Below are 23392 nucleotides of genomic sequence, written 5' to 3' on the forward strand. Positions count from 1 at the left end.
GAAAAACTTGAGAATTTAAAAAAAAAAGGGGGGGTCACTACATCATTACTGGAAATTATTAACTTCCTCTATTTTCTTTTAATAAACACTGAACCATTCAAAGAATCTAGGTCCTAAACAAGTGACCTGAGCACATTGAAATTTACAGTATTAACATTTTCCTTATTTTCACTATGTTAAATTACCCAAATATTTATGTTAAATAATTAGTTTCAATATACTAGTTATATTAACTTTTACACTAGTTACCATACCCTGATTCTCAAAATAGCTCTGTGAGGTACTATTGTGCCCAACTGCAAAAGGGGAACGTTAAGCTCTGTGAAGGACTTGTCCAGTATGGCTTGGCTAAAAAGTGAGGCAGACTAAGGTAAGTGCAGTTTCTTTTTTCTATCTACCTTACCTTTCAGAGCCTGCATTTCCTCTTCTCTACAATAGGACAAACACTATGTACCCTTGCTTATCTTAACAAGCAGATGAGAATAAAATAAAATAGCAGAGGTGCAATCCCTATGGAAACCACAAAGTATAATATAAATGCATATGGCTGGTTTTTGGAGACCAGGATTCTACTCCAAACCCAAATGATAATTAGTCGTGCTCAAATAGTCAGGGGGAGTGATCTATCAAACTTCACACTCAAAATGATATACAATCAGTATGTACTTTCACCAAAAAAAGTTCTAAAAACAAACAAGAATTACACAACTGTTTATTCATTCAAATGTACTAAGCACACACTATGTGGTGGCGGGGACAGAGGTACAAGCCCAAGAACTGGGAGGTTCTCTGCACGCACAGTGACGGCACTGCACGTATACCAGCCATCAGACTCCAACAGCAGCAGGGTAAACCGCTAGACCCGCAAAGTGCCAGCACTGCTGGCTGGGCAGGCTAACAAAGTTTGGCAGCAGAAAGAAATGCACCCCACTGAGCTGTTGATGATAAAGTCAAGCAAAATGTAGAATATTTTGTTTGATCTCCATAAGCACCAATTAAGGCCCGGATAACTTCCTGATACCACTAGAGCTTCATTAGCTAAAGCTGGGGGAAAAAAAGATTTAACTGTCCCCTCGTTGCAGATGTTAACATCAAAAGAAATTACAAATAAAACCATTTTTGAGTTCTTTACCTGTTTGTTTCCTTTCATAAAGAGCATCACAGAAGCTTTATTTGTCAGTACTTTGAGCCTAAAGAGAGAAAATTGATATAAAATGGCTCAGCTCAATTATTAAACACCACTTTTGCTCCGCTTCAGGAGTAACATGCATGTTTGAGGGATAGCAGGATGACAGTTCACAGCTTTGAGTGGCATTAAACAAGCAAATGCACTGACATTTCCCTGTATTTCACTCACTCCCCAAGCCACTGTAAAACACAATATGGCTTTCAAGGCAACGAATGTTCCCTAAAGTTACCATTTAAGCCTATCAACTCACAGTACTAAAAAAATAATAATAAGCAAGTCAATAAGAAACAGTTCAATAAGGGGCCCATCTATTAAGCCCATGTAGAATTTTCAGAACTGGATCCTACATGTGCCATTTTCAATCATAATGCCTCCAAAGCCCCACACTCACTGCTCACAGGGTCAGACCTGGAGGGCAAAACATTCAATCTCAGAACCAGCTAATGCCGGCTGCCAAAATCCAAGGCTCTTCTCTTAACTTTATGTCTAATATCTTCATCATCTAACTTCTGTCTGGAATTTCAATAATCACAGGGCCCAAAGCTCATCACAAATCCCAGGACAATGGGCCTACCAGGCCCCTGCTGCCCACCCCTATGTGCCTCGTCCCACGAGAGCTGCAGGGCACATGCAGTCCAAAATCTGCCTATAGGATAAAGCTACTGCAGATGAAATGCACAACTCAGGCACAAAGCCGTGCCACTCCACTTTCAACAGAGTGCACTAAGCTAGTTTTCAGAAACATGGCAAGAAAAGTGGGAACCTGATGCTGCTGCTCCAGACCACACGGAGCACGGGACCCGAGAAACCAGAACGTCACCCTGCATCGCCCCAACGGATGTCACCAGAGCCCAAGAAATCCAGTCCTGCCTCTGCATACCTAGGTGCTCTTTACCTACTGCCTTTTACTCTCCGTTTAACTCTGCTGGTGTCTGCTGCATGTGAGAGAGGTGATCTGACAGAGGCAGGCCTGTCGAGGGCAGCCAGAAAGGAGAGTCTAGACCGAAAAGCCAGTGTCAGCACAGAAAACGCACAGCAGTCTTTTGAGGCCCCAGGATGTAGGAAAAGTGGCCACATAGCCTCTGTGGCCCAAGGGTGTCCCCATGTTGCAACAAAGCTACTCAGGAGACCCAGTCAACCAAAGGACTTGGGGCTTCACCTTCTCCAGAGACACAGAGTGTGGAAAAGATCTGAGAAACCATGTGGCACTTCAAGGCACACTTGACAGAGAAGGAATCATATTCACAAGGACTACTTTATTAGCCAAGGCCAGAAAAATGCAGGGTTTAACATGAACATGATACAGATTCTCGAAATATAAAAAGCAAGAAAACTGCTGGTGGAAGGCTTACCATACAAAGTCAAGCACCAACTTGACTTGCTGAGCTGTGATGACTAATGAGCTGACTCAAATAAGTTCTTCTTAACTGGTGTGACCTATGGATCAGCAATACTGTAACAGTCTCACATCAATGCCCAACATGTACTGTGTTGATAATGGCAGGGGGGATGGAAAAAGTATGCCAAATGTATGCTATGGACCACGGTTGGTCAAATAATCTGATGATTACTCACCACAGTGTGGTGTGTTGGTGAGGGGGTGTTGTATGGGAATTCTGCACATGTGCATGATAAGTTTTCTAAGTTTACAACTTCTGTAATAAAAACATGTTTTAAAAACAATAATAGGGTGGGTGGGGGGAAAATACACCAAATTTAAGATATGGACTATAGTTAATAGTACAATTTTGATGATAGTCCTTCATAATTTGTAATAAATGTTTCACAACAATGCAAGGTGTTAGCAGTGGAGTGATGTATGGTATGGGACCCCTGTGTGACACTACGCATGTCTGCTTTGTAAGTTTACAACTTTTACCACACACTTACTTATTGTTTATGTATGTTCATGTATGAATGATACACTTCAATAAAATAAAAAATAAAAAAATAAGTTCTTTTTTAAACCTCTACATTAACTCACATTTATTATCAATAAAACACCCCTTTAAATCTCTCAGGGCACCAAAGTCCAAAAATTCTATAAAATAACTCCTCTAAAAGCTCTGATTAGGAATTCCTTCATATTTTAGAGCTCCAAAATTGCCTTGAATTTTTTTTTGCTTTTAGAAAGACAATGAGAAATACCCAAAGACCATTTACAAGTGCACTGCTCACAGCAGTTGCCTCTTAATCCTCGGACCTTCAGTGTTGCAACATGAACAGGCAAGACAGCGAGCAGGGGCTGCTACGAAACCAATGACGAGACAGCTGGGTCCTGGCTCCCACATGCTGAGATCAGTAAAAACCTGGCCTGGCTGATCCTCTGCATAATGATGACACTTCTACAGTCAAGGAATATTCTCCATGTGCTCACTGAACTTCTTTCCGTTGCTAAACTTCCTTCAGTCCAAATTAGATATTCACAAGTTTGCATGACTGATTCCACTGCAAACAAAAGAATTAGGACCCCTGGCATATAAAAACCAAACCTTTGACTTCTATATAGAAATAGCAATGCAATAATGTAGGATTTAAAATATTTTTAAAAAGAAACAGATTATTTGAAACTCTGAAAACACCTACCTTTCCTCTAATTTGGGTGCTTTGGGGCAAACTGTATCTAGTTCTTCAGATGCTTCTAGTTCCTGAAATGAAAACACACATAAGAAAACATGATATCTTTATTATACCATGATACAGATTATTAGTCAGTAGCTTAATCAAAATACTTTGTATTGTATTTACTCCAGGTTCCTATTGGTAAATGCAAAGAATAAGAAATTTTCATTTTAGATTCATCACAGCACTTATAAAACTACGCTCCAAATGAACGTCCTTACAAAACGCAGACTTCCCACCTCTTACCTTAATTATATCAAGTCCTCCAATGAGCTCTCCAGAGACATACAGCTGAGGATAGGTGGGCCAATTGGAATAGGTTTTGAGGCCTTGACGAACTTCTTCATCTGAGAAGATATCAAAACTGCTAAACTGAATATTATGTTTGTTAAGAATTTCCACCATCTGCTTGCTGAAACCTGCATACAGAAAAAGAAAATAAAGAACTTAGTGTTTCCTCTCAGGCACACATATGGTTTTTAAGTGAATTAATTCAAAGTACATATTACCTACTGCATTATGTACTAAGCAGAGATGTCTGTCTCTCTTTGACAGGATTTAATGAGCATGTCTGGAGAGAATGTAAAGAGATAAAACAATTCCAAGAACCACTTATTTCACATAGAACCACATCAACACATGTTCAGGTATAGCTTAACCTACCTGTGATTAAAAAAAAAAAAAAAAAAAAAAGACCTGCATGGGCACATGTGTTTATCAAAGTTCATACAGAACATTATGAACATTTTTTGTTGTGGGAGAAACAGTACTGGCCAAAACCAGAGACCTGAGCCCTGGTGTCCCTGCCGCACCCTGGGAAGGGAGAGTGAGGCCTCGCCTGGTCCCCTGGCACGCTGCTCTCAGCCAGGTGACTGATGCTGACCAGGACACCTGTGCAGCCCCCTCCAGATCTGTCCTCAGCGCTGCTGGAGGACAGAACTCCCCACCACAGCTATTTTTAACCCCTACTTGACACGGTGAAGCTCTGTTCAGTTCTACTGCCCTTGTACTACTTCTTGACTGACCGCTCCAGGAGTTCTCAATCTCTGGCAACTCTCAGTACAATAAACTAAAAACCAAGTAGGGATGGGCTCCCTTTACTTCTAAAATGGGTATAGTACATTGGATTTTAAAACTATCTTCTCTATTGTTATATATGAACTGTCAATACATGGAAGATGTTTCTTATCTCATGTCATAACGTGACAGTTTCCTTTTTTAAACTATTTCCATTCCCCAAAGTATGTAATGTGATTTTTCTTTACTATACTATAGTGACAATTTTATATTCCATGATTTTATTATACTTTTGTGACACATTTTTGTTCTGTACTTTTTTGACATCATTTTCTTATTATGACATTAGTACTGAAGAATAAGAGTATGAATATCAGTCTTTTATAAATCTATTAGTCTAGTCTGAAAAAAAAGGATATTTTTCTTTCCATAAGCTAATTATTCCCAATTGTTTTCCAATATTGTACCCCTACTCTTCCACACCCCATCATTCTTCTTTTAAAACACAGTTGTAATATACTGGAAAACAATCTTTCTTCTCATTCAAAATTTCTGTAAGACTTACTAGCATTAGCAATTATTTTCAAGTAAAGTAAAATCAGAAAATTCATGATAAGATCAATCCCAAGAATAGGCTTTACCTCATGTCACACAAAAGCACATTGGTTTTTGAAACATGGATCTACTACTGAGCTCCAGATAGATTTCCAGCCCCACAGTTCATGGAGATGAAGCACTAGCATTTATTTGTGCAGCAAAGAAGTTGCTTTTCCTACACAACTGAAATGTTAAGTTCATGTACGGCCTGAAGTAAAACACAGATTCTGAAATTTTTTCATTCATCTGGGAGTTCATTAGTAAACAGCTAACGGCTGATTGCTGGTGGTTATTCTGTTGCCAATGTATTAACTCATTTCTACTGTAACTGGCGGAGAAAAAGCTTTATTTTAGCTTAAGGCTATTACATGCAGAGTAGAAAGATTGATTGGCACTGTTTCATTTTTAAGGGTTAAAGGAACAGAATGGAAATGTTATGCTTAAGGAGAAAATCGTGAAAAGGCTTTATTCTAATCACAAAACATTCACACTATTTTTTAAAGAAAAATGCATGCATGCAATAAAAATGTTTAAAAGTAGAAAACTATGTTTAACTGCCACAGAATTACCATTTCAGTAATCACTTTCCAATAATAATAAAATCCTTAAAAAAGAGTAACACTTCTGAACCTGCTATGGTTTTTTGTCTGATTTAAAAGTAAAACCCATTTAGATGGCTCTCACTGCAGGAAAAATTTCCATACCATAATTCAAATATCTTTTGCTTTGCTAAAAGCTTTATTAAATGAAAGTTACAAGAATTCCCAAATAATTAACCTGTTTAACATTCTGTTTAAAAAGACGTGTATCTCAGCACTTCTAAAAATGTTCCTAAGTCAAGAGTCCTCTCTTTCCTGTCCTAGGGAGGACCAAGGAATCAGCATCATCTCATTCTTTGATGACCGAGAGCCTATCGAAACGCCAGGCTCACAAGGCACCCTTCAGTGCGGTAGGGAAATCCCAGAAGCACAGAGGGTAAGAAGGTGGAGAGATGAGGTGTGTGGGACTGGGCTGGGTTCTAGAGGACTCCGGGGTAGACCTGAAAAGGGCTTTCTTGATGTGAAATTTAGATGCCATCCATTTGTGTTTTCCTCATGAAGAGAAAGTAAGGAAGGGGAGCAGTTAATCAAAATAAGTAGAGACAAAACAGTAAGACAGTGTTTCTGGCAACAATGCTTTCAAAGAAAATCTGTGCAAAAATAAGGAAATGCCAGCTACCTGAGTTCATGAGATTACGTGGCCACTGCTTCTGTAGAGGAGGTTCTCCCTACACCTTATCTCCAAAGGGCCAAAAGAAGTAAAAACAATTCACCACTAAACAGGTTCAGAGAGAAATGGCAGAGGGTGAAAGCCGCTTTTGCAGGTGCAAGAAAACAGCTTAGAGATTAAGACAGTTTACGTAGCAGTGCACACAAAAAGGAGAAAAGAGAATCAGAATAGAATCAATGAACAGAATCAATGAAGGAAATGAGAGAGGCAAAGTCACAATAAAAATATTCTCCAATTAATTCTAAGTAGACTTTTTTTATTAAAGAATACCAACATCCTAAAATGATCTGCTTATATTTGACAGAAAGACATGTTGTAACAAACCAAAATATCAAAAAACAGAAAAGCTTATTAAAAACGTAGTTATGAAAAAAACAAGTACTTGTATAGAATGAAACTATTAAATCACATTTATCTAAAAATCTTTTTTTAAAAGGTCCTGATTATGTTTTATTATCTTAATGTCCATAACACCATGTTTCTCAGACTGCTCTGAAATGGTTTAAAGCTTTTTTATTCTAACTTGTTATTGTTAACTTGAAAAGTTTTCTAAATGCCACTGAGCCACCCGTTAACACTTCTAGAAATATACCATAAATTAAATACAATGAGAATTTCTACATTTACCTGGATTTATCTGTATAATCATGCAACATCTGAATTGAAAAGGATCTCCTAGATAAGCTCCAACCACCACGACCACCAATGAGGAAGCAAAGGCACAAGAGGTAGCCGGCCTGGACTCCACGTGCCTCGGCAGGTAGCACGGGGACAGTGTGCTCCAAGACGCTTCCCAGCACATCAGACTCACTGCACTTTCCCTGCACTTCAATGTGTCGCCTGCCAGGTTCATCAGGGTGCCGTTCATAAAAGATTAAGAGACTTTTCTATTGGTTTTAATGCAGATTTGCTGTCTAACCTGTAGATTCCACAGCTGGTTCTATAGCATTTCAGACTTGAATAAAGGTACTGAATAAAATCCATTAGACGAGGGCGACACTGTGCTGTATTTAGCCTGATTAGTCAACCACATAATGTACCAAAACTGGCTACCATGCCTGATGGCAGGAGGTGAGTTATCTGAAGCAAATGCAGCACCCATCAAAAAGAAATCAACAGGGGAGTGGATGTGGCTCAAGCAGTTGACCACCTGCCTCCCACATGGAAGGTCCTGGGGGTTCCAGGTTCTCCTAAAGAGGACAATGAGCAGACACGGAGCAAACAAGCAAAAATGAGCCAACAGGTGAGGGAGTAATGGGGGCGGGGGAATTAACATATGCAATAAAAACTTAAAAAAGAAATAAAAGAAATCAACAGAAAACAACAGAGGTGGCCGCTGCTATCTTTAGTTAACTCTAATAGAGACTAAGGTAACTTTTCAATACGTAAATAGCAGGCATCTGATAGGTAAATACTGGCAAGGAAACTTTTCAAGTAGAGCTGAGGGATAAAGGAACCACTTCTTTATCTTTTAATATAGAATTCATTTTGGAACTTTGAAAAACCAGACTTCTTCATAACCTAATATGTAATTTGCTAACTGTATAGGGAAGAATTTAGAATTAAATTAATATTGGGATTGCAATTATTTTTACAAAGCCACACTGGACATGCAGTAATCGTATCAATAATATACTCCATTTTACTGACACCTATTCTAATAAATCCCCTCCTGTGCAGCTGAAACAAATACTTCCAGATTCTCAACACCATCATCAAAAGGCACTAAATGCTCAATTATGCAGCAAAATAATGTTGTACTAGGCATCACAGAAAGAAAACCACATAAAACTATGACCACATGTCAATTCTAAAACTTACCGGAATAAGGAAACAAAGGTCTTACATGTATATGGAAAATAAGAGTGACTCTAAGCCACAGAAATAGGAATCTTGAAATTACTAGCAGCTATAACGTGGGTAGGACAGTGGTAAGTAAATAATACAATCGTCAGGCACTAAAAGACAGCAAGAAGGAAAAGACACACAGGGTCAGTGCCAGACCATGTCAAAAGTTGACCAATTTTAAAGCTGCCAAGTCTGGACTAAGTGAAAAGGAGGCTGCCAAGAAAGAGAAGATACCTGTTATTAGCAAAACTGACTACACCCAGGCAGAAAGCACAGCCCTGCAGACAGCCACCGGGCCCCCTCGGGCCCTCCTCCAGCTCTCCTACTCGGCGTTGCCGTCACCACTTTGGGTCCAAGTACTTATGCATAAAACAAAGACCTTGAATTAGGTAATTTCAAAGATCCCTGTGGCTCCAACATTCTGAGTCTATACTGTGAATTCCTATCATCTAACTATATAACACCATTGGGAATCACCACCTCTCTGATATTCTAAAGCACAGGTTCTAAAAAAGGGTCCATGAGCTTGAACTGGAATTCAAAAAAAACATTATTCTTGTGGAGACATGCTGGTGGGGGTGTGACATATTTATGAAATAATACATAGTATAGTGTGTGGACTTAGGGGTCTGTGGTTTTCACCTGACTGGCAAAGGGGTCCATGGAACAAAAAAGGTTAAGAATCCTGTAAAGGTATGTGGACACAAGTATAACATGCACAAATAGCTTTGAAAGAGCATACAACTCCTCAACCATCTCCTATATAATAAATGACTCATTTTGCTTGAATCTTCTTAAAAGCAGCTTCTTACCACAGCGGGGTTCCTGAGGAGTGCCTTTCATGAACAGCATGCAGGGGGCAGCATTAGTTAATTTCTTTAGACGGAGGTTGAGTTCTTCTTTAGGATGTTCATTCATAGCAGGTGCGAACGAGCCGCTAGATGCGTGTCGCTGAACTCTCTTGGTCAACTCTGGGGCATGTGCACCATCTAATCGGTCAATTTTCTGAGAATTCTGAAGTTAAAAAAGTCATTTAGAATACACGTGGCATTCCTTCATCACCTCTGTATTTTAGGCTCCAAAATTGTAACAAGTACAAATCCATAGTTCTAGCTAATTTTCACACTATTACTGGAGAAGAGAAAAACATGTGATTCCAATTGTCCACATCTTTCGAGTTAGTAATACCTCATAATTGTCTTTTTTTCCCTTTTAGGGAACATACTGAGAAAATAACTGCATCCTAAACTCAAATCAGATCAGTCTAACCTAAAACAAAAAGGATTTCCCCATCCTCATTGGGATGCATTTATCATTATGAGTATAAATGGGTATTTTAGAAGCTATGAGAACACCAATTGGCACCTGCCCCAAGGCACGGATTTGCACCCACTTACTAAAAGAGCCATTAATCAAATCAAAACTGCCCCCATGTTTCACTACGTCTAGACACATGACCCGAACAACCACCTCCTGATGCAACTCCAGAAACATTTGGGGTCTATAGCTGTGGATCTGGATTTTTATCCAGAAGCTCCAAATTCTGGTTGTTGGACTTCCAATCCATGCCACTTTTTCAGGACCCTTGGCAACCAACTAACAGAGTCCACTTCAGGTGGACAGAGCTGCCCCAGCCAGGCCAAGAACCTCCACACTTGATGCTCAGGGGTGAAGGGTCAGGGAGAAGGAACACACTGCATAGCGGAGCCGCTGTGTCAGCTTTATCCTTACCTTGAAAAACAGAAAGGTGGGAACAGAACTAATTTCATATTTTTCAGACACTTCAGGAACAGCTTCAGCTTCCAACTTTAAAATAAAAGAATACAAGTTTGACTGTAAAAAGGTCCTTTTTCACTCTTTCAATATGTAAATCAGTTTCATACACATTATTCCTTCAAGTAGTGCATGTTTTCAGAGTGTAGGGTACAAAAGTTTATGACACATTTACATTTAAATGAGACTCACTGGGCTGGCATGTCATCCACTGAGTCTGCGGTGTCAGAACAGGTTCAGAGGTTTTTATTTTGTTGCACATTTCAAAAGATGCCTAGAGGCTGTGAATAAAATTTTTGGTGCACTAGTGACCTAGTAAATTTTCAATCATATGCAGCTACTACTATATTGAAATCCATAAATCACTGACCCCAGTCATGTCATGATTACAGTGCTTACTCTCTGCCCACAGCAATCCCTGCTGTCTGCTCTATTGACTAATTTCCAGCGGCACTACATCATGACTGACAGCCACAGCCTTCTGCAAATTATGAAGCAAAAAGGAGTATTTCTTCAATAAACTATTGATGTCTGATAAATTTTACTTTTAACACCTGCAATGCTGCTGGACACTAAGCAAACACTTCGCTGGGCTACTTGTATTTGGGTCCTTTTACACCTTTAAGTGTATTTTAGGTAAGACGGCTGCCTTCTCAGACCATTTCCTTGAGGCTCCTCAACAAGATTTGCTGATGATGTATTTGAGGCATGGATTTAAAACATATTTAGTAATACAATTTCTAAATAATGAGAATGCAACTACGCAAGCTGTTTATATAGGACTTTATAAAAAGTATACTTTGAGAAAAACCAAGAGATAGTATTTTTCCCTCATAGGACCATCAATTTAATATAGACCTTTTGAAACCAATAAAAATCTGTATTCACATTATACCTCTAGGAAATAAAATTTATTGGTAAATGATATTGTTAAAAGTTTTAAATATATAGAGACTGTATTTTTTCCAAGAGCAAAATATTTCCACTGGGCTTAAAATACTATTTTTATCTAGAGCTTTATCCAGTCAAATGATATTTATTTGATGAACCATGACTATATAGTGGAAGGCAGAGTAATCTGCCTTGGTTTTCAGTCTTCTAGCTTAAATATTTTTGGGTATACTTTTACTACCTTAACTTTTATCCTTTATAACATCCTTTTGAAACAATATTTTTAATTATTTCCAGTTTGAAATGTATTTATAAATTTTAAATCAACATCTACCATTCAACTGTCCAATAAAACTGAAAAAAAAGGCAAAAAGACAGAGCATTCTGAGACAGCTACCTTGCATATCCTCTTTCTAAAGTTTTAAGAGACATCTGTGTTTTGCTTTCACATGGTTCCACACACAGACACAAACTGACCAGAAAAACCAATCGTGTGGGTGCACCTTGCACGCCGCCCTCCGGGTGATTCTGTCCTGTTTTGACAGATGACCCCCAGGAGCCAGCCAAGGCACTGTGCCAGGCTCACTTCAGATCCCTCTCTAGGACTGCTGGATTCTGGCAGAAGGGCAATGCAAATCCAAAAGGGCAATACTAAATAGAAATCAGACAATATGGTCTCAAACCAGAACAAAACAGGACAGCATTCTGATTCAAAAACACAAGTCCTACATGCTTTGAAACGCTCATCTCTTCCCCTCGTCCTGCTGGCTGCCCACGGGGCCCTAGCTGACCACTGCCTCTCTTCCATGCCCTCCCAGAAGAGGAGAGCTTCACAAGACAAAGGCAATGGCGGCAGACAAAACAAACCCTCCAGCCGGGGCGGGAGCGCCACCCCTAGCCAGCAGGCTCCACCGCAGCCAGAGCCGCGCAGCCGCTGCTCTCTCCAGGAGCCCGCTGCCCTTGAACCCCCTGGAAATGGATCCTTTCCTGTTTAATTTCCCCAGTGAGACACTGGCAGTTTCAGTTCCAGTGATTCTGTTGCCTTGCTTGATCTGGATTCTCAATTCCATTACAATTTTGAAGGAAAAGGAAGAAAGAATTCCTGCATTTCTAGATCAACCTGAAGATATCAGCTTTTTATAAATGATCAACACCACTCAAAACTATATAAATCAACTTTCTTAACATACGTGTTCAAAGGAACAACTTCCTCCCTAGGCTTAAGTCAGCTTAGCTTAAACACCTTCTAAAACCAAGAACTAATGTTTGCACCATCTGAAGTCCAAAAACCTCTGTCTGCAGCACTAAAATTCTTTGGAAATGTTTTTGTCAGCTCTAAAACAATAAACAGTTACAACAATGAAAATAAAAAATATGCGTATATAAATACTAAAAAATGCTCTGCATTCACAAGAGCTCAAGGATGCTCAATAATAGCTATCTTTCATATTTTGTACCATAAATTGTGTCAGGCTCTTTATATAAAATTGCAAATACTACTTACAAGCATGAAAGGTATGCCTCTTAATTTCAATTTAAGTAGGTGGGGAGGTAAAGAAGAAACAACTTGTATAACTTCCCAAAGTCACATAATTAGTTAAGTGGCAGAGCTGAAAAGCAAACCCAAGATTTGTTTGATCAGAAAGCCTGTGCCTGTCTCACTATATCACATTAAGCTTTGCACCTACAACAATCAAAAGGAAAGCCTAAATTAAAAGGATATGACTTTAGGACCAAGCAATTGTGAACATTTCCAGAACAGAATCCTAGGCAGAATGCTCTGGTGGAAACCGCTTGCTTCCAGACTTGGGAACCTCCCCAGGTGGCAGTGAGCTGTTTTTCTGCGGGGGGGGGGGGGGGGGGGGGGGGCGGGGAAGGGGGGACCTGGGAGCAGGTCACTTCAACTTAGCAAGGTCTCCAAAGACCGCTGTGACAATAATGGCCAACAGCTACAGTTTACTCTAGGCCAGACATTGTTCTAAGGGTGTTTCATGTATTTAATTCTCACGATGAAAGGTATGTCATCACCACCACCTTTAGAGAAGAAACTGAAACACAAAGGGGTTAGCAAATTGGCAGAGATTACAAAACTGTTGAGTGGTGAGCAAGGTGGTCTAGCTCCAAAGCCAGCCTCCCCTCTATGCTGCCATGCTGCCATTTTACAAACTGTCAGTATCACTCACCGAGGGTGACCGCAAGCACCTCTGTGCCCCTTCCTAAGCCTGGCTTTCCAGCTTCTCTTACAGCCTCCCATCGGGCCCAGGCTCAGGGTCTTTCCCTGCTGCCGTCGCCTCTGGCCAGTCTCTTCATGCTGGCACACCCCAAAGGGTCGCTCCTCTTCTTACCGACACTCGTTCTCCTACAGTAGCCTCATCCAATCCCACAGCTCTACTGGCACCTACATGGCAGTTACTCCCAAGTGTGTTCCACCCCAGACCCCTCACCTCACCTCCAGGTTGCACTCTCAACATCTTTACTGCATCTCTACTACATACCCCCATGTGACTTGGTCCAGGGAGATCTTTTATTTCCCCACTGTAGCAGTTTGATATTATTTATGAATTCCAAATATATATATATATAGATTATGTTTGTAAACTGGTCTGTTCCTCTGGTCATGATAACCCTTTGATTGTATCAGATTCAGCTGAGACATCTTTATGTTAAGATTAGGGCTTTGATTCAACCACATCTTTAGAGTGCCACTGAGCGTTTAGTGCCCGCCCCCTTGGTGGGCTGATAAAACAGACCCTCATACAGAAGTAGACAAATAGGAGAGGAACACAGAGGAAGGGAAAGAGCTCATCAGACATGGCAGAGTCCCCAGGAAGAGATGAGCCTGAGAGTTTACAGCTGACCTTGTGAAGAGACTCAAGCAGCTGAGCCGGGAAAGAAACAAGCCACTACAGAGATATGAGTCTTATGCCAGTCTACAGCTGAGATCAGAAGAAGCTGGGACCATGGAGCCTGAAGAGGAAGAGAAAGGCTAAACCTTTGCAGACATCACCGTCATCTTGCGTCAACACATGGCAACAGACTTTGCTGAGAAAGTACCTCTTATGGTACCTTTAGTTGGACTCATTAGGGCCTTGTGACTGAGTTTCTACCCCAAATAAATATCCTTTATAAAAGCCAAGAGATCAGTACTCCTTTGGCTGACTAATACACCCACTAAACGTATTCTTCCCCATGGATTCCTTCTGTTAAATCCATCCAGTTGATCATGTCAAAAATGGAGACCACCCTGATTAATTCATTTCCCTCCACATCCAACCTCTCAGCAGGTCTTCTGGGCTGTCTCCAAAAGAGAAGCCAACGAAGCCATTCCCATGCCTGCTCCCTTAGAACCTCCTGACTGATCCAGCTGCTTCTATTCTTGCTCCCCCTTCTTTCAAAACATTCTGCACACAGAAGTCAGAATAAGGACTTGAAGCAAAAATCAGATTGTGTCGCTTCCATGCCCATGCTCCTGCAATGCTCCCCACTGCACTCACAAACCCCCCGGAACTCTTCACCACCCCCCACAGGGCCACCTCGCCTCTCCCTGCCACTCCATTCTCACAGGGGCCCCTCCCTCCTCTATACTTCAGCCCCACAGCCGTCCACCTCCTGCCTGACCCCTAACACTATGCACTGGCTAATCCTCTATTCAAAAGCTCTGTCTCCAGCTCTCCCAGTGCCTGGCTCCTCTACACGGAGATCTCGCCTCACAGACAGCCCTCCCCAGTGCCCAGCTTTCACATCCTATCTGCTGTTTTTGCTTTGTAGAACTTCCTATCTGCATGTGTCTTGATCGTGTATTTGGTTGCCCGTTTACGGTATGTGACCTTCCTATTCTGTCTCCCCAGTGCCTAGAACGATGCATGGCCTGTGAGTATGGGATGAATAAATTCTGACGAGTCACTACGCCTTAGCCAAGAATGGAGTGATCACTTGCCAGTGGTGGGATGAGGCTGCAAGGCCTAGTAGAGAATGATTAAAACTGACATTCAAAAACATCCCGTTAAACCTCATGAAGAGACTGCCTTCTACTCTGTGATATGTGTTCCTTACAAAAGGGAACATTTTTCAAAATCAAATTCCATGTCAGATAACCAAATAAAAATTTAAGAGAGGTTTTTCAATGAACATTTTTGATAACTTTAAGACCAAACAGCCTAGAAGCAGTGAAAAAACTATGTCAATTGTGGGTTGTTTTTTTTATTACCAAGACAGCATAAATAAAAGTTAGGGTATTGTCAAGATTTAACAATTCTACCGGAATTATCTGAGAGGCACTGATTTTTCTTTTTTTTGTTTTTTTGAGAGGCACCTGAAAAATGGAATCCTACGTAGGCTCCCTACGCTCAGTGAACAGGGTAGTGTCCTCTGACACAGAGGGATGAGTCCATCCAGGCAGGTGGCACACAGCTTCAGAAGGCCTGGTCGGGACCTTCCTGGAGATGGCCTGCATCGCCTGTTCATACACACTACCTGTACACACATGTGGAAATTAATCGTGGAAGCTACATCTGTACTAATCCATACTGATTGGAAAGACTGTCAGAAATTAAACCATGTAAGCTGTATCTTTAAGAGTAAGACTAAGTCAAACTATAAAGATCCCTGTGGGGTTTTTTAATTAATTTTTATTTGTTCTATACCCACCAAGCAAAAACTCCCCCTTTCCCCCGTCCCAAGGTAACCTCTAATCGACTTTCTGTCTCTGTGAATTCGTTATTTCTAGAGAGCTCATATTAGTGACATCAATTCCTGGTTTTTTTTTAAAGAATCAAAAATTTGAATTTAAGCAAGTAATCCACCAACCTTATCTATGAAGTTGCAATGGGCAAAAAGCAAAGTACACCAGCTACTATCCAAACAAGTTTGATACTAAATGAAAAACACAACAGCATAAAATCTTAACCACCAGGTGGCTGAAAAGTGTGACTTGGAGAATTTTCACATAGAAGGGCATTATACAGTAAAATCAGTGTCACAGCCTATTATGACCCAGGTACAACGCTGGCGCTGGGGAGGGGGCGGGGGAGGAGCAATGAAACAATGAAACATGATAAAGGTCCACGCCTCACATGTACCTCATCAGCTAATCAAGAAGCCAAGCAAAATAAATCAAATACATTGATTGTACATTTTGGATGAACTGTATGCTTTCTTAATATTTTCCAATTTTAAAAAAATTAAGTAACAGTATAAACAAATATATACAATATTTTCTAATAGTCCAACCAATGGCACAGACCAAGTTCAGAGACAAAAAGAGCCACAGTGATGTATAGGAAAGACCTGCTAGAAAATGGACTGGTTTGGACCTCGAATACAACCAGTGGTCCCCAATTTTCTCATCACCCAAGAGACCTCATATTAGTCTTCCTCCTTACTCTGCCTCTACCAGACATATTTTCAAAGATTCTATCTACCAAACAATTTACTAAATGATAAATGTGTACTGCTATTTTATTTAAAGTCAAGTAAGATTTGGGATCGGTATGAGATAAAGAGTGCTAACAAACCGACTTAGGTAACTTGAGAAGCAAAGAAACTTGACATTAATTAGCTATTTAATTTTATTCTGTAAGGTTTCTTTAAAACTTTTAGCAATGTAAATAACTCCTCTATCTCTTCTCTGAGCCCCTAGAGGCTCAGACAGGACCCACAGCCACAGGATGTGACCATCACACACCAGAGACACGGTGTCCAGAAGGGATGTAAACACGTGCTATAGCTACACAATGAGTACAGGCAGGAGGGGCTTCAGATGAGCAGGTGGCAAAGCCTTGCCTATCACGATCTCCTCCAATGAGCACAAACTAACGACTCTGGCCAAAAACATCTGGAAACTTTTCTAAGATATTATTTTATCAACTTCTACAAAATATATTGTTGATGGCCACAAAACTTTATAATCTCACTATTAAAAATATCCTACGATCACTTAATCAAAAATGATCTTCATACTTCATAAATCAAAAATGCCAAACTAATGTAGTAATTGAAAAAAAAAAGACTAAGAAGTCCAATTAAAAGGTGAAGATATGGGTAGTGGAACATTAGTTCCATGCCCCAGTATTTCCAAAAGCGCTCACTAACAAAAGGGAAATGTCAACAAACTCTCAAAGCTTTTACTTCTCATTTGCCCACTGTTCAGCATTGTGACCTTTAAATTTTAAATTACCTACCTTACAAACGTCATGAAATTATCATTGCCCTAATGATGTCTAATGAAAGAAAAACTAAGCCACAGAATGAACATCCGGAAAGTATGACTCCTGGAAGAATGGCCAGCCCAGCACTGCCGCGATCCTCGTGAGCGCAGGTGCAGCTGGGCGCAGGTACCTGCGGCGCCGACAAGGGCTTCCCCACCCTTGGCTTGCAGAGACACTTAAGCATTGGAACAACTTAAAAACTCACTGCCAAGACTGGTACCAGAGTGAGAGGTAATTCCATAGTCACTGTAAATAAATCATTTACTTGGCAGCTAAGAACAATGTATTACCCAAACCTGTAATGGTATATACCTAAGAACAATTACCATCATCTTGATTAATCTTATGATTGAAACGTTAATCATTCATGTCACTTGTAAGCATTATCTTTTATCACTGACCAAACATGCAGTTTTAATGTTCCCTTCTATTATTTACCTCAGACATTTTAGGTTTACATTCTAAGATTACATTACACATTTCATCAAAATTTTAAATAAGCCCTGAAATTTTAAAAAGCTAATTACTATTTTCATATTTGTTCTATCTGCATAAACAAACACCAGAAGGATTCATACAAAATTCATACAAGTGACTACTTATGGGGATGGGACAACAGGTGACAGGAAAAGGCATGGAATGAGACTTTTCCATGCACACCTTTTACAGTGACTTATACCTTCCGAATACAAGATCTATTAAAAACAAAACAACTTTCAATAAAACCTATAAAAATAGTCTGAAAATTATATCACCTACCGTACAAATGACTTAACCTGTCAGAATTCTGTTATTTTCAGAGTTTACATTAAAAATGGCATATAGACAAGTACAACTTATATCATCTTTTTAACCCTATAATATAGGTATACTTACCAACATGTACTCTGAACTCACAAATTCTGGTTTTAAAAAACAAGGCTTTCATTTTTTGCTTTGGCTTTTTGGTTGTTTTTTGTTTTGTTTTTAACGAAGCAAAGAATTTTATTAATATTTGTTTTCAAACTTTACTCCCAGACATCCTTAGCTTAATTAGCTGCAAAGAATTCAACTGTTTATAAGCAAAAACTGAAAAGAGCTGCAGTGTCCAAGGGGCATGAGCTGAAAAATTTTAGAGACCTAGCCTTTATTAGATCCATAAACAAGACAATTTTAAAAAGCAGTCATAATATAAAATAGCATTTCCAAGTAACTTCAAATTCTATCTTCAGAAGTTGACTCAATTCAGTTTGCCTCATTCTTGGAAACCTCAGAATTCGCCACAAGATCTGGAACTTCATCATCCTTCTCCTCTCCAGGAGCAAGTGGTGCTTTTCCATCCACAGATTGTTTGGCAGAGCTTCAGCCAGGCTCCTTAAACTAGCCAGCCTGTCTGTGCCAAGCTGGTTTAAGATGCTGGGGAGCACTTCCCTCAGCCGCCTGGTGTCGGCATGGCCAGTCGGTGAAAGTGCTCACTGCCAGAGTGCCTGGACTTCAGGGTTATTAAAGTGGATGTCTGTTCCTTGGTTTGTTAACACATCAACCTCTTCAATACCAGAGAGATTGTTTACCCCAAACTTCCTTAAGGAGAACTGACGTTTTTATCAACTGCTGTAGCCGCTGTACGAGCTACCTTCTTTCTGCGAGCAGTTCCTTTCCCACCAACATGCACTTGTGCTTGCAGTTCAGCGAGTTTCTCTGGGTTCATAATGGTTTCTTTCAACCCATCTGAGGCTCCCATTCTTGGGTTCCACCGCAAGGTGGAGGAAAAGACAGCAGTCACTCAACCCCAAGGCACCTGCCCCTGGCTCGAGCTCATCCTGGAGAGTCAGCCTCAGTCTGTTTTTTTTGTTTTTTATCTTAAGGATTCAGGCTTTTGAATACAGGGTGTGCTTCCCCTTTCCAATAATTCATTTCTGTGATTCTCAACTCTATTTGCGGTCATGCTGCCTAAACCAGTGTGAATTCCTGAATGATGACACTAAACTGTGCTAAACCAGGTATGCCGACTCTGCTCACTTTCCTAGGATATGGCTGCTCAAGAGATACTAGGAATGCAGGAGCACACAAAGCCGGAGGGAAAACCAAAGCAGGCAAGGATGAGACTGCCTGGATTCCTTTCTCCTCTGCTTTCTGTACAGGTTAGAAAGACTTCCAATTTCTCGAAGGTTTGCATTTACCCAACCCAATAGGGCAACTTCTTTCTATTTTTCTGGTCCCTAGCAGCCTTGTCATATCCTTTTTCAAGTCATTTTGCATATCACTAGATTTTCAATGAAATTCATCTTAATGTTTTAAACATATTACAGTCACAATTATCCACACTGAATTGTCTACAGTCAGCTTTTGCTCTTAAGCATTCCCCCACTGCTATCCTGACATTTGCCAGTTATGTCTTCCCACTCAACTATGTGTTAAGGAAAGTGTGTGAATTTTATACAACTCAGTACTTGAGAAATGCAAAACTATTTTAAAAAGATTTTTTTAAATAATCAACTGCAAAAAAAAGAACAGGTGCCAACATCAACTATGAACATTTGGAATTCCACACCACTGCTGCCTTAGAATGTCTCATAAAATCTAGTCTAACCCATAAATTAGAATTAAATTTGTAACAGGCATGACACTGAAGATATAATACCTTCACAAATGAAACTTGAGGATGCTCTTTAGCTAACTCCACCATCACATCGTTCATCTGCACACACTGTGGAGCCCATGGTGCCCAAAAATGGACGACAAGGAGAGACCTGTAAACCAGCAACAAAAAAATATTTTTAAAATTACATTACTGTTGGAAATAAGCAAATACTACATAAATTAAATTCCACTACCAAAAAGAACTTTATGATAATTTGCTGAATTGTTTTGTACCACTAGAATTTTGTTGTATTAATCACAGTTAAAACAAAAGGACAATCTATAAGTTCTTGGGAATCTTTTGGATAAATTTTCAAGTTAATGATATTTCTTGAATCAAGATTTCTCCCATATGGTCCTGAATATTCACCCATCTCTGCTAATAGTCATGGAAATCAACTGTTATTTTCAGACTCCTCCGAAAGGTAGAAACTAAGGTTCTGCATTAAAGGCATAATGCTTATAAAAAACAACTACAGATGCATTCTTACCACTAAGGTTAGTATTTACTTTTTAAATGTCGTATTGTGACAAAAGGGCATACTTGTGACCACCAGAACACCAAGAAAATGTTGAAAATGAAGGTACGCGAGAATATGGGGAACTAAATTTTACAAAACCATCCTTTTATACCTTTTTTATACTATGCTTCAAAAGATTTTCTAAAAATCAATGGATTCATAGAACAGTGGACTAATAAAGTTAACTAAATTCTTAGGAATCTTAGTGTATGTCATTTATTTTAACTATTTTCATAGAAAGTTCTCTTGGCAAAGAAAAGATATCTTTAGCTCTATCCTTAACTCATTTCCAACTGAAAGGTCTTTCTGTTTTATAGAATTTTAAGTTCCAAAATAACCTGTCCCCACCTCTCAAAATCTGAAAAAATCAAGATAATATGTTTAAAAATATATATATGTACATATATATACATACAAACATGCTACAAGGAGGGAGGAACCAAGAACAACTATGCTATGAGCAAGGAAAGGAATTACAAAACTCTAAAGGCTGAGGGGGTGCAGTCTACAATGAAGCGTCAGGAGTGGGTGACCAAAGGCGGGCGGGGTGGGGGGCAGGAGTGGGAGCAGAAGAGGCTAAGTCAGGCTTGGCTCCCAAGCGTCAGGCCTGGTGACCAACAGGGCTCGAGCCTGCACCTAGACACACAACACAGAAGTTGCCAACTGGAAAGGAAAGGAAGTCTAGGGGGTTGTTAATAGGAGCCTCCAGCTCAGGGAAGAAGTCTTTGCTTGCCTACAGATTGAAGACTCATCAAGAAACAGAGCTGGCACCAATCTGACAGGGAGGGCTCACCCATGCAAAAGTGACAGAGAGACCCAAGATCCGAGCCTCGGGGCTCATCCACATTAAGTGAGGCCTGGAGGAGACAGGATCCCTGGGCTGAACCCGAGAAGGCAGCCTAAGAGGTACAGGAAGGTTAAAAGGTCCCAAAGAAGCCCAGAGAAGAGCACCGAAGAAGCAGAGACATCTCAAATCCAGCAGGACACATCAACTAGCAACGGAACCATAAAAGGAGCCACTGGGTTTGGCAATCAGGTAATCTCCAGGAGAACAATTCAAGGGAATGGTGGAAACTCAAGGCAAACTGCAGCACAGGGAGGACAGACGTGAAGATGAGGAGGTGGAGACTGCTGGAAAAAAACGCCCTTTAGATCTGGCTCCACACAGGGTAAATGCCAGACAGAAAGAAAGGCTCAGGGAACAGGTTTTTTTTAATGAGACTATACTCAGTATATTTATTTGCGAGGAGCCAGAGCAAATGGAGAGGATGAAGACATGAGACCAGTGCAAGGTCTCAAGGAGGTAGGAGAGGGGAAATCTGGAGCAGAAAGAATTACATGCAGAGGAGAAGCGACAGTCTGCGTCTGAAGAATGGATAGTGTACACCCAAGAGGGCAGGCGTGGAGGGGGCAGAAAGAGGCTGAGGGAGATGCCCCTTGAAGCCCTGCTTTCTGTCTGGTAGGAGAGAAGATTATTTGCCGAGACAAAGGACATGAGAAGACAGGAGTCACGGCAGGCCTGTGTCCAGGGGCACACAAAAGGAAAGGGGTTTCTACAGGGAGGCCCACCCAAGGTAAGGACACATTGTAGGGCCCCCAATGCAGTGGGGTCTAACTTATATCCAGAAGGCAGCAGATTCAGGGTATGAGCAGGAGGGCTCGGGGCCCAAGGCTTCCTCATCCTCCTGGGCATCTCCCAGTCTTCCCTGCAGCTGTTTCGGGTTGTGGAAAACAGGCAGAAGTGACCCAGCCCATATCCACGCCCTAGCCTCGTCTCCCAGCCATGCAGAGGATCCTGTTGAGGTTCTGGGGCCTAAGGACGGCAGGAAACCAGCGGTCCTCCAAAAAGTCCTGGGCAAGAATGCTCCCAGCAGCCTACTCAGAAGAGCCCCAACCTGGAAGTTACCCTCAGTTCACAAACTAGAAAACAACAGAATATTATTCAGCAATAAAAAAAGGAAGCAACTTTAGATACACATGGCAACATGGATGAATCATGAAAGCCTACCATGGCCAAAAGGAACCAGAAATACAAGAACAGGAACTTGGACATAAAGTCCAAGAACAGGTAAAAGTAATCTCTAATGACAGAAAGCAATCAGTAGGTGGGGGGTTCCTGGAGAGGGACCTAAAGAACTTTCTGGGGTTCTATTGTCTCGTTTTGAATGGTGGTTACCAGTTGTGCATACAATTGCCAAAAACATCACAGCAAACAAGTTCTGTGCATTTTACACCTCAATTTAACAAAAAGCTGGGATAACATTTTGATAAATTGACAAAGGATTTCTTAAATCCTAATAGTCAATGATAAAAAGGATGGAATAAGAAGCACTTTCACATCCTGCTGGTGGGAATTAAACTGGGACCTGCCCAGAAATTTCTTACATACCTAGAGGTGTTGATTCTTAGTAAGTAATTAAAGAGACAAATGTATATGGCTATCTTCCCCCCCCCTTTTTTTTTACATAGCAAATAACTAGAAACATCTGCCACTTTTTCAATGGTCACATAACAAAATATTATAAAGCCATTAAAAATTGTGGTACGAAAGAATTTTTAATGACATGGGAAAAAGTTCATAGCATGATTCCATTTTTAAAAATTAAAATAGTTTACCACACTTTCTATCATTTGAACCTATGTAAAAAGGAAAAGAAAAAGTACACACATATACAACTTGAATTCAAAAAGTTTCGGTTCCATCACAACTATGGAGGCTCTGAAGAGTAATCGAACTTCTCTTAACTTCCACATCTGACAAATAGCAATATCTGACATCCTGGGATGTCCGGAAGATCAAACAAAAACAGAAAAGCACTCTGAAAATATTGGAGCACTAT

The 23392-nt window shown here is 40.4% G+C and overlaps 1 protein-coding gene and 1 pseudogene across 1 annotated transcript in view; both read right to left on the minus strand.

Annotated features, from left to right (window-relative positions):
- The window catches only part of GLRX3 (glutaredoxin 3), a 36342-nt gene that overhangs the window by 10744 nt on the left and 2206 nt on the right, over positions 1–23392 (minus strand). The window contains exons 2-7 of the mRNA XM_004458694.3: positions 20033–20141; positions 10274–10348; positions 9355–9556; positions 4058–4230; positions 3776–3837; positions 1133–1190 (exon numbers count right to left, since the gene is read on the minus strand). Of these exons, the coding sequence (XP_004458751.2) occupies positions 1133–1190; positions 3776–3837; positions 4058–4230; positions 9355–9556; positions 10274–10348; positions 20033–20141 (679 nt within the window). The remainder of the gene's footprint in view (positions 1–1132; positions 1191–3775; positions 3838–4057; positions 4231–9354; positions 9557–10273; positions 10349–20032; positions 20142–23392) is intronic.
- Positions 18637–19257, minus strand: LOC101432850 (transcription factor BTF3 pseudogene; annotated as a pseudogene).

Source organism: Dasypus novemcinctus, chromosome 6, assembly GCF_030445035.2.
Source record: "Dasypus novemcinctus isolate mDasNov1 chromosome 6, mDasNov1.1.hap2, whole genome shotgun sequence".
Taxonomy (NCBI): Eukaryota; Metazoa; Chordata; class Mammalia; order Cingulata; family Dasypodidae; genus Dasypus; species Dasypus novemcinctus.